The sequence below is a fragment of the Falco rusticolus genome, chromosome 2 (genome assembly GCF_015220075.1).
Source record: "Falco rusticolus isolate bFalRus1 chromosome 2, bFalRus1.pri, whole genome shotgun sequence".
NCBI classification, from domain to species: domain Eukaryota; kingdom Metazoa; phylum Chordata; class Aves; order Falconiformes; family Falconidae; genus Falco; species Falco rusticolus.
In genome coordinates this window covers 79773727-79794727 of record NC_051188.1, presented here as the reverse complement: position 1 = coordinate 79794727, position 21001 = coordinate 79773727, and the positions used below count along the sequence as shown (strand labels likewise).

Genomic DNA, 21001 nt, shown 5'->3' with positions numbered 1-21001 from the left:
AAAGTTTGGGGTTGTTTTCATTTTGATCTACCACACAACCTAGAGGCAAGTAAAACATTAAATATGCATATTTAAATAAAGAGAATAATCACAATCTACAAAGCTATGGCTTTGTATTTCATTCAATGTCATTGAGTGGCAAGAGATACATCAATACAGTGCATTAGGAATGAGGATTAGGATTTACAAATAGGATGAATGCAGATCTAAATTATGAAGAATAAATTATTTTTATCAGACTTTATTTCAATGTGGGTCATGTTTACACATCACAAAACTTTACAGAACTGAGAATAGTATCCAGACTGTACTCAGAGGCCTCCTATGAAATCATGCTCAGAGCAGAAGATGAATTTGTTAGCACAAGTCTGCAAATGAGTGGATACATCCTTTTGGGTTTGGTTTGGGGTTTTTTGGGGGGTTGGGTTGGGTTGTTTGTTTTTTGTTTTTTTACCTGCAAACTCATAATAATTATGTATTTACAAAGCACTTAAAGTGAAAGAACACTTAACCTCATAAAAACTGAGCATACTGCTCAGCAAAGCACTTAACACTAGAAAAACCTCAAATGAGTATGTTTATACATCAACATTTAATCCAGTTTGAGCTAATTACTGGGCAATAGATTGTTATCCCTAAAGAAAAGGGAGTAAAGATCAACCTAATTACAATAAAAATAAAATCTCACATTAAAGATAAAAACTGCAGTATAACAAATAGTGACCATAGTTCAACAGTCTGAGTAGCTTGCTAAATTTCACTTCTGCTTTAAAGGCAGTCCCGCTTAGAACATTCTTTAAAACTATGCTGAAACTGAAGAATCCCACAATAAAGGGAAGTGTTTTTTTCTTGGCTGAAGACTAACAGTGAAACTAATTTGATCTCATTCTATCCCTGCAAGCTACTAAGACAGTTAGCCAAGAGATCATTTGATTTTAGGCTACTTATTATTAATGAAAAAAATATAAAATCCTCTATTCTTTACCCTTCAAAGACAGAACACAAGTCCATTACTACCTGTAAATGGCTTGTTTGTCTGCATCCATTGGAGTTTGAGATTCTACAGGGGCAGGACTCACTCCTTCTGCATCAGTTTCAGAGCAGCTGGGATCTTGTTCAGTTTTTAACTCTGTTACTACTTGCATCTGTAGAAAACGATAAGTAAATCTGTATGCTTGATGTAAAATAAGCGTACTGTTTTCCAATGAAACAGCAATGGAAAGGGCTACTAAATTGCCAGAAAGTTGGTATGACGTAGCAGTTACTCAAAAAGCCAGAGCAGTTACAAAACCCCTTTTTTAATCCTTGACACTTTTTAATGGGTAATGTAAAGGTCACTTCAAGTTTCAGCACTCAGCTGTAAAATGGGAATGACAAATATTAGTAAATTCTTAAAGCATTTTGTCTCTGAATTTTTGGAATATGCTACAGTACATTGCTCCAAAAAAAATATGGGGATGTCTGCAGAAAAATCCTTTAGGATGAAAATAGAAAGGAAAGTTTCTAGTCATAAGTTCTCTTATTTCTTACTGTACATTTTATTGGGATACTGAACAAAAGGGATCCTGAAGTTTTTCTTGCCCATTGAAACATGCATTTTCTTAGAAAGCATTGAAATATTCTATGTCCTTCCAATCTTTGAGTTATCAGGTGCATAACCTCCCCTGACCTTTACCACTCAAATTTATGTATTGTAATAACCAATTATTTCAGGAATGTTGACCTATTGGAGAAAAGAGCAGTAACTGCTTCTACAAATCCATTTAACACAGTTTCACAACCTGCCACTGCTGGAGAAACACCAAGGAGACACAGCTTCTACTGAACACTTCCTAAACTGCACTAGGTGGCTGGTAATGCCTTTGAGGTGCTTTGAAGGTGTCAAATGTGGTTGTCCCATCACCTCCAGCTAAATCTCTTTTCTTAAAGGAACCTGACCTGTGAAAGTCAGTTTCCACCCCCCAACCCAAACTTCTTTGTCTTCTCTCCTTTGACCACTAGGAACCATCTGTAAGAAGACAAGAAATTACTGCAGTCTTTCTTTTCTATTTTAAACCTAACGACATCTATCTTGACTAGAGGACAGACATTGTTCTAGATATCACCAGGCAGCCAGAACTGACACCTCCAGAAAGGAAGTGTACAGAATGCAATCCTCTGCCCTCTTTTCCTGTGAGATGTACGTATCACATCACTCACAGAAAACCTCCAAGAAGAAAGCTGGCTTCCAGAAACTAGTAGAGAACCTGACTCCGAGAGAATGTAATCTATTTTCACACAACAGTAGCAAATTAATTTATACTATTCTGAACAAGAAGTCTGGGATAACTGAAAGGTTTGTGCTCTATTACTTGTCGGGCCATCTCCTAAGCAAAATCAGAAGCTGAGAAAATGCCAGCGTATCCTACCCAACAGAGCAGTCTGCCTTGCAAAAGCTTCCTCAGCAAGCACAGATGATTTTTAAAACAGAGTGTTTGCAGAAAAGATGCAACTAATGGACTCGCCGTGGCTAAGGACAAGAAGGCGGAGCAAAATAAAAAGAGGATGACTCATACAATTGATTATAAATGTTGAGCTACACATCTGCAGAGTCTGAAGGGAGAGAGCATGTTCAGTTAGGGCTCTATCTCACTAGGAGGAGAAAACAGCTCACTTAAAACTGCAAACTACTTTCTGTGGGCCATTTCCAAACTACAAAAGCTACAAGATGCCAAATGACCTATCTTGGTCACCGAGAGGTTAAAATACAAAATAGAAAGAAAAGGCTCTCTCCCACTCTGTTCTTTACAAAAACATGTATTACTTTCACTGATGTGTCATAGGATGGCATGTATTTGCTGGGGGTATATAGTAAAAGATCTAAGGTAGGTAAGAGGACACAGAGAAATTAAGATTTGCAATAAAAGAAGCAAACAACAACAAAAATCAATAATCCCAGATTGCATTCAGATACACATCTTCTAAGAGATGGGAAAAGTTGCTGGTTTTCTTCTGACTGTTCGCCACTGTTGCCATCTGCTGACAGAAGTACTTGTTTTTACTGCTTAGGGCTGACACATAGTAATGTAAAAATGTGTCTTCAGAGTACAGGCCACTGCATGACTTGTCTCCAGTTAATTTATTTTAATTTAGCAATTCAAATTGTTGCAATATACAGCCTGTTGTACAAAAAAGAAACATCATGACCAGACATATCTCAGTATTTTTCATTATTCTAGCTGTTAACAGAAATAAGAAACTGGAATCCCACTGACCAGCTTTGAAATTAGTAATTCTAATCAATAAACTCGTTAAAATTAATTCAAGTGTTTTAACCAGTTTTCAGCCTGCAGCATAATTGCATCAACTTATATGTTGTCAAAGTAGCATATAATTCTAGATAACTTGATTTATCCTTCACTTAAGCAAGACCAGCAAGTCTATGACTGCATAAACATCATCTGCCTACTGTAACTGCAAGCACATAAGAACACAGACACATCATATACACAAAATATTACAGATATCCATTTGACTTTCCTAAAAATAGGAACATTACAGCACACAAATCACCTAGAGCAGATTCAGAAGAAAATCCCTTACCTAACCATTGTTGCACAAGTTCAGCAAAGTCATGCTAAGTCTTTAATAAGTATCTAAGTATTAAAGAATAGCAGCTTATCACTTTAAAGATTTTGGTTTACAAACAAGAACAGATAGTTAAACAATGACAAAGCAGACTTTAAGGAAAAAAAACACTACCTTTTTTTCTCTTGCTAACTGTATTTAGTTTGTAGAGAAAGAAAACCACACCCACCTGTTGTCCATCTTGATAGTTGTCTATACTTAATGTCTGTGTTGCCATCATGGTTAATAAAACGTTAATTATGTCAAATCATCATAAGTATGAACAAATATTCTTAAAAAAAAAAAAAGTCAGTTACAAAAGTGACCACTTAGAATTCAGTTGTAAAAGATTAAGATTTATGTATACCTCCCCTTGTAAAAAAAAATCAGCAAGTTTACTGACAATGGTAGTTACATACGTATTCTCAGAAAAAAAGTTGGAAAACACAACAGATTTCATCAGCAAAAAAATCATTGTATCATTTTGTATTTTAAATTTAAATTTTTCATAAGAAGTTGAGGTTCTTTAACATGCATAAACTTCAAATAAACTTTAGCATTTATTTTTGCACTACTTATTCTAAGGTAATACATAAAATCTAGAAACAAGCAAAGATTTATGTTTCTGTTTTGAAAAGTCATTGCTATAACTCAAATAACAGTAGTTTACAACTAATGACCCAAATGTAAAAATTGTTAAGGAATTCCTCATCTCTTATGAGTATGAATCCCATATTGTAAAGTAATGGCCTGAAATTACTTTTAGAAACCAAATATTCAAATCACTTCTGACATCAGGAATCTACAGTCCAACTCATTAAGGCTCAACAAAGAATGGAACAATATCTAGCAACTGTTAAACAACTAGGCCTATGTGAATATATAGTTTCAAAAGCAACCTAAGAATTCACAAGTCTCATTTTCATAGACGTTCTATACTTTGGGAAATAATAATGTTAATTGGATTTATAATACAAGTAAATTTATGTATGTTATTCCCTCTAAGCATTAGCTGGAGCTTGGTGCCCAGATGAGTTCAGCATTTTTTTTTTTAAAGTTAGACATTCAGCGATTTAAAAAAAAAAGTAGCATAATATCAACACCAGATAGTTTTTCCATCAAATTACTAATTCATGTTTCATTTTCTTGTCAGATTAGCAGCCATTATAACTGAAATCACACAAATCATTAAGCTATTACCATTAAAAACTACCACAAAACTCAATTTTCCTTGACGCATAGGAATCCTAATTTTTAACGACTATAAAAAATACTAATATTAGAAAAGAAGATAGAGCTCAAGTCTTGAAAAAGATTACATCCAGGTATTAATTCCAGCTTTTCTGCTTTCTTCCACTTAGGTCAATATCAAACAACCAAGTTTTAGAATTTTTATTGGTTTAAGTTCTGAAACAGAGCCTTTTTTCTTTGTAATGTGTTCAACCACTACACATTTTTTCAGCTATTTTTAAATCGTCTCTTCACCATTGCATACTGCTACAGTATATGACCATTTTGAAGAGCAATTTTTACATTTCTGGATATTTTCCCCTACAGATTATAACAGTCTCGAGTACATGTCTAATTTAGGAAAAACAGGATACATTTCAAGATTCCCTTCATTGTTTACTTAACAGCTTCAGGCATAGAGACAAACTTCGGGCCTTACTTTGCATCAGGTTCTACTCAAAGTACGATTCCTAAACATTACTGCATTATTTATTTTTTTTTCCAGTTTTAAAGACCAAAGTAGTTCACCAGGATGACATAAGCATGACTTCACTTACAAACTAGGTTACTGACTTTCACTCACTCGTGCTTAAATGGAGCTGTTACTCTTAGGGAATCTGTGCCATTTTATGCACGCAAAAGCATCTTGGGAACCACAAATATGAGCAGACAGAGCAGATCTTGGTTCTGGCATTGGGTCATGTGCTTGCAGAGCTGAACAAGCTTCTATTTGTAGACAACATGCACATATCATCTTAAGTAGCTTGTGGAATACTAGCTAAAAGGTATGCTACAGTTTGGGGACTCCTATGATGAAGTGTATTTTTCTTAAGAATACAATTTACAGAGGAAAAGAGTAAAAACTGCATTTAGAGGTTGTCTAATAGCTTTAATGAATGTATTTTCTGGTTCTAGCTTGTCTAGCTGTCTTTATAAAATCAGTATCTCTTTCTTTGAAACCCCAAATACATTATTGATTTCCCCACCAAAATAAAAAAAAAAGGAACGACATAATGCACTCACCAATAGGAGTGCTTAGTTTTTAATTTATTTTTTTTTAAAGTTGTGAATCATTTAACGTTAAAATTAAAACAGCATTTACTACAATAACAAAGTGAGATATCTTTCAAAATACTTTAAGGGGACACATTTTAAAACACCAGCGAGGGCATTAGTGTCTTTCAGTATTTAGAGTGAACAGGCACATACAAAATGCTGCTTTTCTTCCTTCTCAAAAGACACGCATCTAATTTCTGACCATGATATCCGAAGCACAGACCAGGCTACCCTCAAAATAAAAGCATAACAGTTGAACAGATTAACAAAGAAAGAGTAAACACTATTTAATCTTTTAGAGGCTGAAGAAGTTCCTCACAAAATGCTGTTAAAATAAATTGTTTAGCTGTGGGATAAAGATGAAGTTCTCAGCAAGAAGTGAGGAAATAAGAGGTAAAACAGTCACATAAAAAGAAGAATGCTTTACAGTTAGCAAGGATGCAAGATCATATTAGTGACACAAAGAACAACATGGAGAGGGAAGCAACAGAGATAACACATGTAAACTGGTAAAGACAATAGGATATGGCAAGAATTTCTGAAGAATCGGACAAGCTGGACCAACCCTTCCTTCCAGATTTCCATAAAGAAGAGCCATTCCACATCTAAATCCCTCAGGCCCCACTAAGGAAGAAAGAGGTGCACAGCTTTGAGCTAGATCCATAGATTATTTCATCAAGAAGGACTTTTGCCCTATTCTCTCCCAGGGGAACAGCTGGAAAGAATTCTACATGGGTGTATCATTTATTTCCCGTAAGAGCTTCCCCTCTGACTTATAATTACAGTAGAAGAAGATTAAGCTATTAGGCAAGATAGCAACTGATGAGATTTAGTGAAGACAACTATTGCAAATCAAGAAGAACAAATTGAGCTAATCACACACTTAAATTGAGGCAATTAACTGAGGAATTACTTTGGTTCACTAAAGAGAAACATCTCCTCATTACACAGTAGTGGTAAGAAACAAACTATGTTAAACTTTAAGAAAAATAACTGAAAAGGTATTTACACATTTGGCTTTTATAACCTAATTTAGGGTAAAGCATCCAGTTCTAGTTAGCAGATACACAGCCTAAGCAGATGTTCATTCTGCAAACAATGCTAGATGAAGCTGGTATCGCTCCCAGATGTTTACCACTGCCACCCTGCCAGAGCTAATTACTTCCACAGCTCTACCACTGAGCTCACAGAACACGCAAATGATTTCTCATCCTTTTTACATTAAGTCAGTTAGGCTAGTTCAACCCACTGTTAAAGGTGGCTATGATGTAAACCAGCTGACTTTGTCTTAAGTACACTGCTGTGCACTCATACAATCCCAGCTCTCGGTTGACCTATTAGCATGGTAATTTCTGGCTCATATGTGGTGATTATCAACTCACAGCAGGACCATCTTTAACCAGCACAGCTATACCCAACACTATATGACCTAAGGTATCTGAAACAAGCATATGAACCTATGACTTTTGGACAACTTAGCTTTAAAAATGCCAATTAATCTTTGTTAAAGAAACTGAGAGTAGAAGGAAAACTGTGCATTTGTGTTACATTCAAAGAGTTACAAGTAACAAAAATAAGCTGGGGGTGAGAGAGTCAGCCAGTCTGCTTCATGCAGAACAGAATTAACTCTCATTCTATTTATTTTGAAAACACAGTGTGAGGAAAACCCAAGGAAATGTTTAAGGTCATGTAAAGTGGAAGCTGATGCATGAACTGCAATCAGAAACTCCATTGATATTTGTGGTGAAAGGGAATTCATAGACGCATTGCATTCTGTAAAACAAAGCAAAAAGGAAAAAAACCTCAAGCCTTTAATAAAAATAAGTATGCAGGTAAAAAGTAGAGTAGAAAGGAAGCTAAATTAAGAGGAGTAATCATAATTAGAAATGTGGAGACTTTGTGCAAGGTAAGGAGCATCTAAGAGAATAGATTAAAGGTGAGCTGAAACTTGTACACAAAGTCATCAGTTAACACACATCACTCCTCACTTGCTCTACTTTTTCATAATTAAGAGCAAAGGGACCACCCAGTAACGTTAACATAGGGTGCAAGTAAGCTGTTGGAGTTCAGTAATATCACTTTTAACATATACAAGCTACAACAGATGTTTGTAAGAGATATAAATAGTTATGCTTCAGGCTATAAACTAACCACTAACTGTCTCAGGGTTGTGAAGAAACTACCCAACAGACTTGTTAACAAGTTCGTTCCTTCTAACTTTCCCCTACACACGTTCCTTTGAAGTCCTTCAGAGAGAAACCGACGATTGGCAGATTCAGCACGGCTATTTGTTCATTATTTAACTTCAGTCCTGGCACTTGCTCTATACAATATAGATTCTTATATTCACACACAAAGTTAAAAAGAAACAAAAAACAAAACGGCAAGCCTGTTTGATGCATAGAAAGCATCTAGAACTGGCTTCACTCTTCATCAAAACAGATGATGATATTTGCTTCCAGGGCACGCTGCTTTCTAAAGGAGGTAAAATACCGGCCATGAGAAAGCTGCTCACCCCTTTCCTTCAATGGGTTGAAGATGACATTATTTTGTTCCAGCAGAGTGATCCCACTGATGTACGATGTAGGGGACAGAAACCTAAAAACCAAGAGAAATATTCAGAAGGAGACAACAACAGAGAACATATTTCCTGAAACTAAATATGATTACAGAAGATGTTTTGCTTTATTATGTGGTCCCCTCCCCAAGTTTCAATAAACTGACAGGTTTTTCATGTTTTGCAATTTTTTTTTTTTATTTCTAATAATTTCTGATCATACCCACTATCCCATGCTATTACTTCAACTTTCTCGCATGTTATTCCATTCATTCTCCATTATTACCTTTGTCTTAACAGAAGACTACATTTGGACTGCTAACTCACTTGCTGTTCAACCTTCGTATTTTACACTCTGGCTCAGCGTCTGTCTGCTTAGACTAGACAAGACACATCCCAAAAACAAAACTACAAAATGCAAATAGGAATAACTCAGCAGTGTTGTAAAAATTAAGCATGAAACAAAAAACAAAACAAAAAAAAGGCTTTCACCTTTCTTCAAGTTTAACTCCTGCATAATCATGCTTTGAGTTTACCATAGAATGTATTCTAATTATGGGTACGATCAAGTAATCTGCTACATGATACAGACTATCGGAAAGGGCACCAGCCACTGTTAGGATCACATGTTCTGTGAAGACAGGTTCTCCTACAAGATTATTCAGCAATTTTAAAAAGCTTTCAAAAAATTACCACTTAAAATTACTTTAATTATATTTAATAGCACCTGTTTGATATATTAAAGCTATTTTAAAAGAGTAGTAATGACTGTGAAAGCAAAGTAGCAAAGATTGTGAAAATGTGTTTAGAACACACAACTGCTGAAAAGCATCAAAAAGCCTTCAAAACTATCTCGGGGCAAGTTCCAGACACTAATGTTGCACCAAAGGCCATCTGAAATGATACAATGGCTAAACACACAGATGCGATCTTGATTCAGATTATTTCTGTTTCTCACATAGACAAGGCTGGGAACTACATACCCAGTTTTGCCAACTGCATAAGAACTGGAATGAAAGTAACTCCCAACATTTTTGAAAGTGAGATGAAGTTGGTATTTGGATTTTGAGAAGCAAAATTCATCCACACATACTGTAGAAATAATGTTTTTCAGACAAGTTCACAGAAAAAACCAAGATGCTAAGGGTTAGTCAATATAGATGCCACCTCGGTTCATGAAACCTGGCTCTAGAAGAGCAGGGAGAAGATACTCTGAGGAGTTATAAGGCAGTATAAGTTTCAGACATGGTTAGAGATTAAGTACTGAGCTAGAGGGGGTTTCAGTCCGAACTGATACGCCTGGTCTTGAAGCCTCAAGCGGAAGATGACATTAGACGTTCTTACCAGTTTCTCTTGAACTGTCAAAGACTTATGTCCCCAAAGAATGGGCTTCTCTCATTTTTGAAACTCAATTCTGTTCTGAGAAGACAGAGTACCCTCTTAGTCCCTTCTTCACACGCTATTTACCTTCCATATTTTTGGTATTCATTTTCACCCACCTCAACTTACTGGGCTACTTTGAAATAGAGAACTATTCACTATAGCAAGAGGACTTCTCACTGTAACATCTTCTGAATGGAGGTCAGATAAATTGGGATTATCTGTTCCTTGTCTCTTGCTCAGCCATAAAGGAGGACTACTTCACCACTGCAGGTCTAGAAAACTTGTTCCCTTCAATCAGAAACAACTGCAGCAAAGAACAGATTGTGCCACTGTGCCCGAACTGGTCAATCAAAAATATTTCATGTATGAAGAAGTAGCCCTTGCCTGCAAAGTCTTCAGCTAAAACTCTGGAAATAGGCAAGTTTCTAGACAGAATATGAGATACCAAGGGCAGAAAGAAAGAGGTACTGAAAAAAATGCCAGCCCAGGTGAAAGATGCTGCAGAGGAAAAGGTTTGGCTGAGAAGAAGCCAGAGGTCATTGCAGTCATATTGCCTTCTTCCATGAGATACTTGACAGCAATGAAGACTAGAGTCCAGCCTAAAACACACCAGACAAGAAAATGAGAGATCTGAGCTTGCATGTTATATCCTCTCACATGTGGGAGCAAGAACAAGGAGCAGATACACCTGTTAAAGGACAGAGACAACATCAAGGCACTATGGAGCCTAAACTTGGAATTGCTAGTGCCAATTTTTTTCCTTTTATTTCTCTTGCAGACAAGTTTTAAAGTCATTTATCATAATAAAGATGCTTAACTATGAAACCAAAACCAAGAGCAACTTGCTTTGTCAATTAAAAGGCATATCACCATTGAAGTTTTTTACTACGAAAATATGACCTTGCTCATTCAAGTGTAGAAGTACTCTCTTTTCAGTCATTCTCTCATTTTGCACATCAGCTAGTAAGAAACAAAGACCTGTGCATACATTCACATACGCAAATATTAGCCAACATTGAGATCAAAATATATTTGTCTAGATTTAAGTAACAATAATTAAGCAGTATGTATAGTACATATGACAACACGCTATCAGGGATTCATTCTACTTTTGCTGCAGCGGTTCTCTCTCCATCAACCTGCCTACAAAGAGACACTCAGTAAAATTAAGACAAACAAATCAATATGAAGTTGATGCATACAAGTTTATTAAAACTGCTCAATGAGAACATACTCTTCATTCACCAGCAAGGTGGCTTCCATTTCCTCTATCTTACATACTTACAAAATATAGTCATTATTTGGAAAATTATACTTTTAGAAAAACAATGTTACTATTCGGGAATATAATACCAGCCTCAGGGAGTTGTGCTACGTAGATACAGCTAAACAGTTATTAGACAACAGCTATGCTGTTGATTTCCCTGTGAGACAAGCCCTAAAAAGCCAAGAAACCAATTTTCAGCTGCAGTAAAATGAGATTTACTTTGTGTCACTTTTTTCCCTTTATCGTTTGGTGGTGCAATAAAGTTATTTCTATATTAATCATGATAAATATGAGATTACATTAAAAAACAAATGCATATTATACTTTAATAAACTGAAAACTAAAAATAAATTAGAATCCACCATTAAATTTCTTCAGAAATACGGGCTACACTAAAATCTATCATCCACCTTTCTTTGCCTGTAGGATTTTGAACATAGATACTATGTAACACTGACTTTACTCAGCAAGACCTCTCCAACATTACCGATTTGCTGTCCCATTAATCGTTCATAGCATCCTATTTTCATATAACCTCATTTCAGAATTTAACAAGCCATACAAAGTATTTCTATCAGAGACTATATTCCAAGCACCACCACACAATGTCACACAGCATAACATATGATGAACCACCTCATGAAACAACTTGCATTACTTTAGCAATTCACTCTTTGTGTAAACTCTGTTTTCAGTATTTCAAAGTCGTTCCGGAAAATGCCCCATTTGCAGATACCAAATATGAAAAAAAGTGTTATAAAACCCCATACTGCTTCACAAGTTAAAATTGCATATGCAGTAACTGATAAAATGGATATTAAAGATGCATAAAATAATTTAAGTTTCTCAAGGCACAACAACAAAAGCAGAATTAAGGGCATCTGGGTCTTCTAAAGAACTTAATTTCCTTAATTCTGCATACACCCTTTGGGTTTACAGCAGCATATTTCTTGGGAAGCACACATAAACATGGTTCACATATCACCAACTTACCAAAGTGCTTAACAATAAGAAAGAGAAAGATGAGAAATCCTATCAAATCTAGTCATAAAATAATGTCGCCTCAGTATGCTAGGTATCTTGCCTCCAGGTAGCTCTTGGCATTGCAGAAGGAAATCCTCAGGTTGCTCTCCTACATTCTGCCAAATGAAAACTTCATTCTTCTAACTATTAAGAGATTCTCAAATTCAAGATAATTCCTGCAGCATCTCAGTTTCTCCTACCCATTTCACGCTGTAATTTGACCCTGCTTTATTAGCTCCATAAAGTAAGGAATTAAGAAGACTAAATAGAAACTTTGGTAAAAGGAAAATAAACTTTAGGGAAAGAAAGCCTCCCTTCTTTAATTGCTCCAAGACTCCCAAAGGATTAGGGTATGAGGGAGCAAAAATATTTCCCATTACTCCCTCATCCATCCCCAATATTCACATAGGAAATGAAGACTCCTTCAGTTTTTACATTTTTTCTGTATTCTTAACACTGCAAACAGAACTTTGTATGGTTCTCACTTGTGAATCCTAGCATACACATCATGAATCCTCACACGTATCTGCTTGTCACAGGACAGAGAAGTATTTTTTTCCCCCTCGGTATTTACCCAGAGTGCTGTCATCATAACATTGTAGACCCAAGATCAAGAAGGTAGTGTAGTATCTGCCTGGCTGCTATGGTGGTAAGAGGACTGCGTTAGAAAAGACTACCAAAACCACCTTACATACCAGAGGACGTATCAGCAATTCCATAGCTGGAACAAATTCTGGTACAACTTTCCTACTTAATGATATTTAACAACTTTTTAAAGCACAATTTTAAAATAATAACATACACACACCCCCAAAAAAACCAAATCCCTCCCCAAAACACCCAAACCAGCCCCCCGAAACAAACAAACAAGGACAGTGTTCCCCACATGGATGAAAAACAGGTCTGCATATGTGCTAAACCCAACTCCATTCCTTTGCCATTGAAGCCTGTGGAATATCTACGCAAGTATGTAGTGAATCTCTTGCTACTGGAGACACTCATTTTATCATATCCTTCTAGGCAAATTAAACCAAAGCAACAGGAAATCCTATTTTAATGATTTGAATCAGCACCCAATAAACTATGACTGAAATTGATCTTGTTTTGTGTTTATTCTTTGCAGTTTCATAAAGAAGACACAGAATAACCACCAATCTCAGTATGCCTTTATTGCTATTGAATACAATGTTAGCAAGCAGTTTATGTAAGCACACGTAACTTCTCTGACATTTTTATTAGAAAACCATAAAAGTTTCTAATGAGTCCTTCTATGAAAGACTGAATTCCTAATGCTGCTGAAGTACAGTTAAAGGATGAAGACGGTTTTTTTAACTAGTAACTCCATTTAAAATGCACTTAAGATGTTGAATGCATAAGAAAATCCCCTCTACACATTTTTGGCATTTAAACACTTCATGAAGATTAAGGTGTTCCATTGGCAATTATTTCATTTTTATGCCTCTACACAGTTTTAGCCTTAAAACACTTCATCAAGGTGCTCCATCATCAATTATTTAATTTTTATGTCCTTCATGATTTCAGAAATAATGAGCCTGTCAACGAACCAAGTGTTAACTTGGACTCACTGAATACACTAAAGTGACAGAAAATCCTGGTCCTGCAACCCTCTGTGAAAATCCAGTTCCAACTGGTCAGTAACTTTTCCATAATCTTCTTCCCTCTTTTGACTGTAACATTTGGTTAAACAAGAACATCTTCGCTTTGCTACTAAGTGTAGGCCATAAAATGAACTGTAATTTTATTTTAAAAATGGTGATTAAATAAGAATTCTTCCTTTCCTGCTCCGCTTCATGACAACTCTTTAGCAATGGTGGACCAGAAGCCATCAGTTCAACTAGTTTTTGCAAGTCAGACATGTTCTAGCCTCTTCTGTTCCTCCCGCCAATGATCTTCATGTTCCCTTTCTTTTCTATCCATGTCCTTTCTGCTCTTCAGCCTCATACTACCCTTCCCTATTATTCCTTCCACACCCATGTACCGCTTCTCCTCCTTCTCAGTTCTTGCCCTCTCTTTTCCCCCCACTTCTGACCATGTGTCATTTTTGCTTTTCAGGTTCCTGGACCTGTATTGCCACCAAACTTCCATCTCTGTTCCCCACCTCTCCCCGAATACCAACCAGCCTTCACCCCTCCATGAGTACAGCTGCTGCCTATGCATTCTGGGGTTGGGGGAAACGCACAGATAAAGAAAGACTATTCAGGATTAAATCTACCCATCACCTACTGCAGTGGGATGCATCATGCTTAAATACTTGGTCCAGATGATGACTGCACAGTCAGGTGACATGCAAGGACCGACAGACAGGAAGATACCCAAGTTACATGGATTATTCAGGTAATTTAGTTAATAAATATTTGCCAAGTTACCATGCATGAACCAGATTGTCCAAAGTTTTATGTTTTGTTGAAGTTTCTCAAGGAACAGCTGTATGCTCCATCTGAATGCTTATGCTCTACAATGCTAAATTCTAGAACTGAAACGTTGGTATGCTCTTAAATAAGGCAGACTAACAAGCATATCCCTTCCCCCCCTTAAATTAACATATTTACTTTCTCTTAAAGTAGTTTTCAAAATGCCAAGTCATTTTAGCTTAAAGTTTCCGGAATAACCCTGCTCAAACGTATTCATCATGGCAAATTTCAGTATGAGTAACAAATAAGCCACTGAAAACACTATCTCCAAACAAAAAATAGAATAACCAGGTCACCTTGCTCCTGGCATTGCTACTGTCATGGCCTGTAACCCATAAAAATGGGCTAGAACACATATAAATTAAGTGATCATAGACTGACCTTGGAGTTCAAGATCTTTAGTTATAAAAACATAAAACAGCACACACATTTTTGTTCCCCTGTTCTCTAGGCATGTTAAACATGTGTAAAGCTCCAATTCCCATTTCAAAATCGTCTCAGTTTCCTTTAAGTATTAAAGACTTGGCTTTCATTTTTCAGTAATAAGTATTATAATATCCTTTTCCCTTTGTTTTGTTCTCTATGTAATTTGAAAAATAGCTAAGCAGGATGTGAAGTATAGCCACATTTCCTAACTTCCTGTCCTCAAGAAAAAACACAGCCAGTTCCAAAAGCTCACAAATAAAATATTAATTGGAATTTGGTGGTTTAAAAAGAAAAAAATGGATCCCTCTTTTAGTAGCAGTAAGCTACCATATTCTACTTTTTTTGCCTGAATTTACTGTTAGCTGCAGAAGATCACAGAGATCCACAGGTATAGCAGGCTAAGGGGCAGTATGTGATTATCACAGTCAGTTAGCTCCCATTTTCAAAAATCACCGTTTGACTAAGCACTGAAATGGCCTTCCATTTAACAGCAAATACCTCTTTTACACACCTATGTAGAAAAAATGAGAGTATCATGGCCTGAAGTAGCTGCTATAGTAAAAATAAACAAGTGTGTTCATATGAAGGATGATAAGCAAGCATGTGATGACAAGTAGATCTAAGTTTTATTTCCACTTCTAACATCAACTTCCTTTTTGTCTTTCAGTAACACACACGACTTTGTATCCTCAGGCTGCTGGCAGGGGAACCAAGTTACTGCCCTTTACCAACTTCATAAAAAGATGCTGCTCTGTAAACAAAGACTGGTGTTCCCAGATTCTCGGTGTCACTACTTTTATTTTCTACCCAGTTCCGTGTGATGATACCTGTGTACCACAGTTACAACATGGAACAATCTTACAGAGCAAAGTGAAGAACCTGCTAACAAATGTGAATACTTCAGCATTCCATTACCTCGGGGAGAGCAACAATGGTCTGGCTACAATACTTCAGTAACATCTGGCACCAAGTTAAGCAAAGAAAAGAACTCTACCAGCAGGTTTTTTCCTTGCTCTTGGAATCCTCTCGCTTAGAAGAGAAGTTGTTTTACATTTTGTACAATATTGAGCTGTGGTAAAATACACATCCCCACCCTGAGACTCACTTGTAAGCCTACAGACACTTTTAAACACTGAGAGTCAAGCAACCAGCTGCTGCAAAAGAGAAGTAACGTTTGTACCATTTCAAATTACACACCAAAAAACCCAATTCAGTCTTACTTACACCAAAATAAAATATTCAGCTGCTTTATTGTAAGCTTTCACATGTGTACCAGTTTTGCAGAGGTAACATTTGATTCCCAGACCACTACATAATATTCTGAAATACAGTTTGGACTACATCTTTCTTCACTCAGGACATTAACACAGCCATTAGAACAAGCAGCTCCACTATTGCAGTAGTGGCTCTGTGGATCGTTCACCCCTGGCTGTTAGCACATGGCTTAAAAACATCAAGAGAGCTATTCTTTTCCAGGAAACTGAATTGCTCCTAAACACTTCTAAACTTGCTGTGGTAGGAATCAGAATTATGACGATTTTATTACAGCACTGCATTTACAGTACAGGAAAAGGTATGAGAAAAATACACTCGGAAAGCAAAATTCTGAAAAAGGAAGTACAGCTTCTAGAAGACACATCCATTTTATAAGACTGAAGTTTTCAGAATAAACACACGTATTGCACCCATTCTGAACTCCTTTCAGCTGCACTAATGGAAGACTGCAAGGATTTAGTTTTAAAATGTTATTTTATATCCAAAAGACAATCCGAAAAAAATCAAGGCTGTAACTTAAACTTTTTACACGCCAAAGTGAAATTTCCAAATATGAAATAAACCTAACCAACTGTAACAATAACATACACAAAATCTTAAGAATTCTGTTTTACTATTAGTACACAGGAAATGTTAATGACATAAATTCCAGTCCAGCAAAGCACTTGTACTACATGATAATAAGACCCACTTCAGGTATGAGAAAGGTATTAGTATTCACTTTAAGTAGAGAATACACATACACAGATAAAAAAAAATGCACGCCCCAGAATCACTGGGGAGATCGATAAGAATGAACAGTATCAGTCGTCAAAGTCTCAGTGCAGCGCAATAGCCTCCACGCTGCCTATCTTTACCCTGCGAATGAAATAAATGCAGGTATGCCTTTCACTACTTAACTGAAGCTTACATTAAGAAAATATAGTGAAACCTACACTGAAGTTTTCCTATGGATACTTTGAACCTAAGATGACAAGAAAATACGTAAAGTGGCAACAGTCAACAGTAAAAACATACTATACACTTTGTAAGATAAACTGAAGATAAAACACACATTTTAAAAAAAAATCCTAATTATTTGTTTTGGATAGATTAAAAATAATGTCATACCAAGAAGTGTGAGACTGTTTCTTCACACTGAATAAATGTGAAATATTTTGAGTTTTTTCCCCTCACAAGTTTTTGAAAACTTAAGTGTAATGATTATATATGGCTACACACAGACTCAGAAAAGGATAATTTGGCAATTTTATTTTACAGAGCAATTTAGAAAATGCACTCAAAATGCATTTGCTGTTGCTCGATTACTCTAGCAGTGACACAGTCTGGAAATACATCAGAAGATTCCTGATACAATCACAACAGTTTGTTTCCTGGTTCAGTATAATCCATGAAATTGGTACATGCAGCTAACAGGCACTAACCAGATCTCATTCTTAAACAAGACTTCAGTGCTTACCCAGCTGCAAAAGCTATATTACTTTAACTGCACACATGTAACTAAAGGGATATAACCCCATAGCACAGGCAGACCATAAACAGTTTATATCCCACAGAGGAAAGGGACCTGTAAGTGTATCCATGGTATAGAAAATAGCAAGGTGCATAAATTTCTTAAGCTACAGTTGTTACAATTCCCCTAATCAAACAATCTGCACTGGTGAAACTTTGCCCAGCGCATGCTCTAGAATGAAATTACGAACAGTATCAGGAACCAACGATACATGCATATTTTTGTAAAGACTAAGAAAGAATCTTTTAGCTTTTTTATAACAGTATGATGAGACATTTAGCATACATTGAAAATGATCTACACGCTCCTGCTATCCTCCGTAAGATGCTGGCTCAAGCGTTTTCCACTAACCACAGATCAGAACATATTGTCCACACTCTCTATTCCTGTGATCTATTTAACGGAACGCACACATCATATTCCAACACGGGGCAAGGACAAAAACTGATCTTGCCTGGATAGCTCTTAACTGCATGTGACAAAACCAAAAAAAAAAACAACCCCAACACACTCAAAAAAATGAACAAACAAAAACCCCCAAAACCACCTTAAATCATTGTGTGGCATAAAAATTCACCTATAAGGGCATCATACCAGATCTAGAGTCTCATTCTCCCTCCCAAAACCACACTAGTGATCTAGTTAGACGTAACTGACAAAAAGGGGTCACAAACTGCAGCAGCAAATAAAAAAAATAAGAATACTGTGACTGTGTCTCTAAAGTTACACTGTATGTTCCCATTTAGGACAACAGAAAATATTTAAGAAATAATAAAAACAGGTAGTTACAAGCTATACAGAGAAGTATCACACAGGCGTGTTAACTACTTATGTTGTTAAGCAATGAACTCTGTGCCATACAGCTGGTGTTGTGGGAATGAGGGAAAGCCATCGACTACTCCAGGGAGACCCGGGACATGTGGCTAATTGAGGCAATATTTCAGGATAAAACCAGCACTTGATTTATTATTGTTTACACACATCATATGCAGGGCCTCTGGGCAATGTCAAGTTTCAGCTCCTAATTGCGGCTGTGTAAACACTCAGGAAGCCTCGGTCTAGGTGTCAAGAAGCCTCTACACATAACCAAGAGACAATGAGGTCACATCACAAAAAAAAAAAACCCAAAACAAAACAAAAACCAAAAAAGAGAGGAAGAAACCGCCTCACGCCAGAGCGGCGCACACCGCCCCAAGTGCCAGCCGCTGACAGAATCTGCTTTCTATGAACTGGAGGGGAGGCGGGGGGGCACAGCCCAAGGCGCGCCAGCCCCCGCGCTCCCGGGGGCCGGGCCGGGCTCCGCCGGAACGCGCCGCCACCGCCGCGGCCCCGGGGCCGGGGGTCACCACCCGTCCCGCCGGCACGGGGCCCGCGCGCGGCCAACTGACGCCGCCAGCCCCCTCCCCCCCCCCACGCCGCGGGCGCCGGGGCTGGGGCCGCACCCGGCCGGGCCTGGGCAGGTGCGGAGGGGAGGCAGCTGCCGCGGCGGTCTGATCCCCGCCACGGGCGAGGGCTCCTCGGGCTGGCTCGGGGTGGGCCGGGTCGACGGGGCCTGGCACGGCAGCGAGGGGAGGCGGGGGCGAGGGGGACCCCGGAGAGCCCCTGCCGGGCTCTCCGTTCAGCCTTGCCCTGCCCCCCTTCCCCCCCAAGGAACGCCTGCCAGCGCGGCGCTGGCCCTTTAAGTATCACGTCGCCTCCCCCCCCTCCTCCCGGCGCCCCCTCTCCCTCCTCCTCCTCCGCCTCCCCCCCCTCCGGCCGCCGCGTCTCCTCCGCGCGGCTCCGAGCAGCGGCCCGCGCTCCCTCTCGCCCCTTCCCTCCCCTCCCCTCCCCGCGCGCGGCGCCTGCGCGCCCCCGCCGGCGCGCGCCCACAAGAGACAACGGTTACATCGGCGGCCGTTCCAGAATTTTCCTCGCTCCCCCCCACCCTCCTCCCCTCCCCGCGCCTGTCCGCCACCGCCCCTAACCCCCCTCTGGGCGAGTTGCGGAGTGCGGGTGCCCCCTCCCCGCTGTTCCGCGTGCCGGGCTCGCCCCCCCCGCTCCTTCCCCAACCACCCCCCCGGTCTGGTGGTACGCCTGGGCCCGGCCGGCGGCGGCGGCGGCGGGCGCGCCGTGATGGATGGCTGGCTGGCTGGCTGGGAGCGGGTTTGAGTGACAGCGCTTACCTGGGTGCCAATCTTCGTCACACTGACAAGCGGCTGCAGCAATCGGGACCCGCACCGCCGCGACACGCGTCACCGCGCACACACGCACCTGGCCAATCGCCGGCCGCGCCGCCCGAGACGACACTACGCCGCGCATCACGCCTCATCAATATTCACCGCGGGGGGCGGGGCACGCGCCGGCGTAGGGAGGTGGCGCGCGGAAGCCCCGCCCCGCCGCTGTGGCGGCGGGGCGGGGCTTCCGCGCACCGCCTCCCTACGCGGGCACCTCCCGGCTCGCGCTCATGAATATGGACGAAGGAGGCGGGGAAACCCCAGCCAGCCCGGCCACGCCCCTCCCCTTGTCGAACGGGGTGGGGGGGAGATGAAACCACCTCCTCGCGGTGGCGGGGGGGGGGGGCAGGAGGGAGATACCAAGTGACTCCTCCATGGGGGGAGGGGGTCGCCCTCTCCCCGGCAGTTTCCCGCCGTTTCTCCTCAGCCGGGGTCCGCTGCTTTCCCTGGGGCCGCCTCAGGGCTGGGGGGTGTTGGCCCGCCTGGCACGGCCCGGGCGGGGGCCTGTGGGAGTCCCCTGCCTCGGCCGGCTTGTCCTCGGCCCTGAGAAGCCCCGAATCAGAGAGACTCGGTGAAGGCAGCTGGGGGTCTTACTGGAGGACTCCACAAAGGCTGTACAGGCCCATGTTCCAGAAACTCCGGGGGAACTTCTTTCTTTTCCGCCGTGTGTGGTGGAACTGCCTGCTGAAACTGCTCGGCAGGACCTCGGCCATGCTGTGACGCTTCCTTCCCCAAACCTGCTCCTGTCTTTCTTCAAAGCCCGGTCCCACTAAGCCTCTGAGTGAGGGCAGACGCCACACTGCAGCCACCAAATATCCCCAGGACCCCCCGAGGTCCTGCCGTGACCCGAAATAAAGGTGCTGGGTACAAATGTCTTTTCCTGAAACTCTGCTTCGTTTCTCTGCTTGGAAAACAGCATTAGCGCAGCTCTTTCCTCATGTTTTACCACCGTTAAATATGCCCTGTTGCCCTAAACTTCTCAAGTAAGGAGCAGGAGAGTAGACAAAATGCAGTTTCAGA

General features: G+C 39.9%; 1 protein-coding gene across 3 annotated transcripts in view; it reads right to left on the bottom strand.

Annotated features, from left to right (window-relative positions):
* The window catches only part of PKNOX1 (PBX/knotted 1 homeobox 1), a 49543-nt gene extending 29461 nt beyond the window's left edge, over positions 1-20082 (bottom strand). Inside the window, exons 1-5 of one of the 3 annotated variants that reach the window (XM_037376630.1) lie at positions 19931-20075; positions 9038-9098; positions 8408-8490; positions 3797-3898; positions 1018-1145 (exon numbers count right to left, since the gene is read on the bottom strand). In XM_037376630.1, the coding sequence (XP_037232527.1) occupies positions 1018-1145; positions 3797-3847 (179 nt within the window). In that variant the 5' untranslated portion in view covers positions 3848-3898; positions 8408-8490; positions 9038-9098; positions 19931-20075. Of the gene's footprint in view, positions 1-1017; positions 1146-3796; positions 3899-8407; positions 8491-9037; positions 9099-19930 lie in introns of all 3 variants that reach the window. The other 2 variants (XM_037376631.1, XM_037376629.1) reach the window with 2 other exon arrangements.
* Positions 20083-21001: the final 919 nt, after the last annotated feature.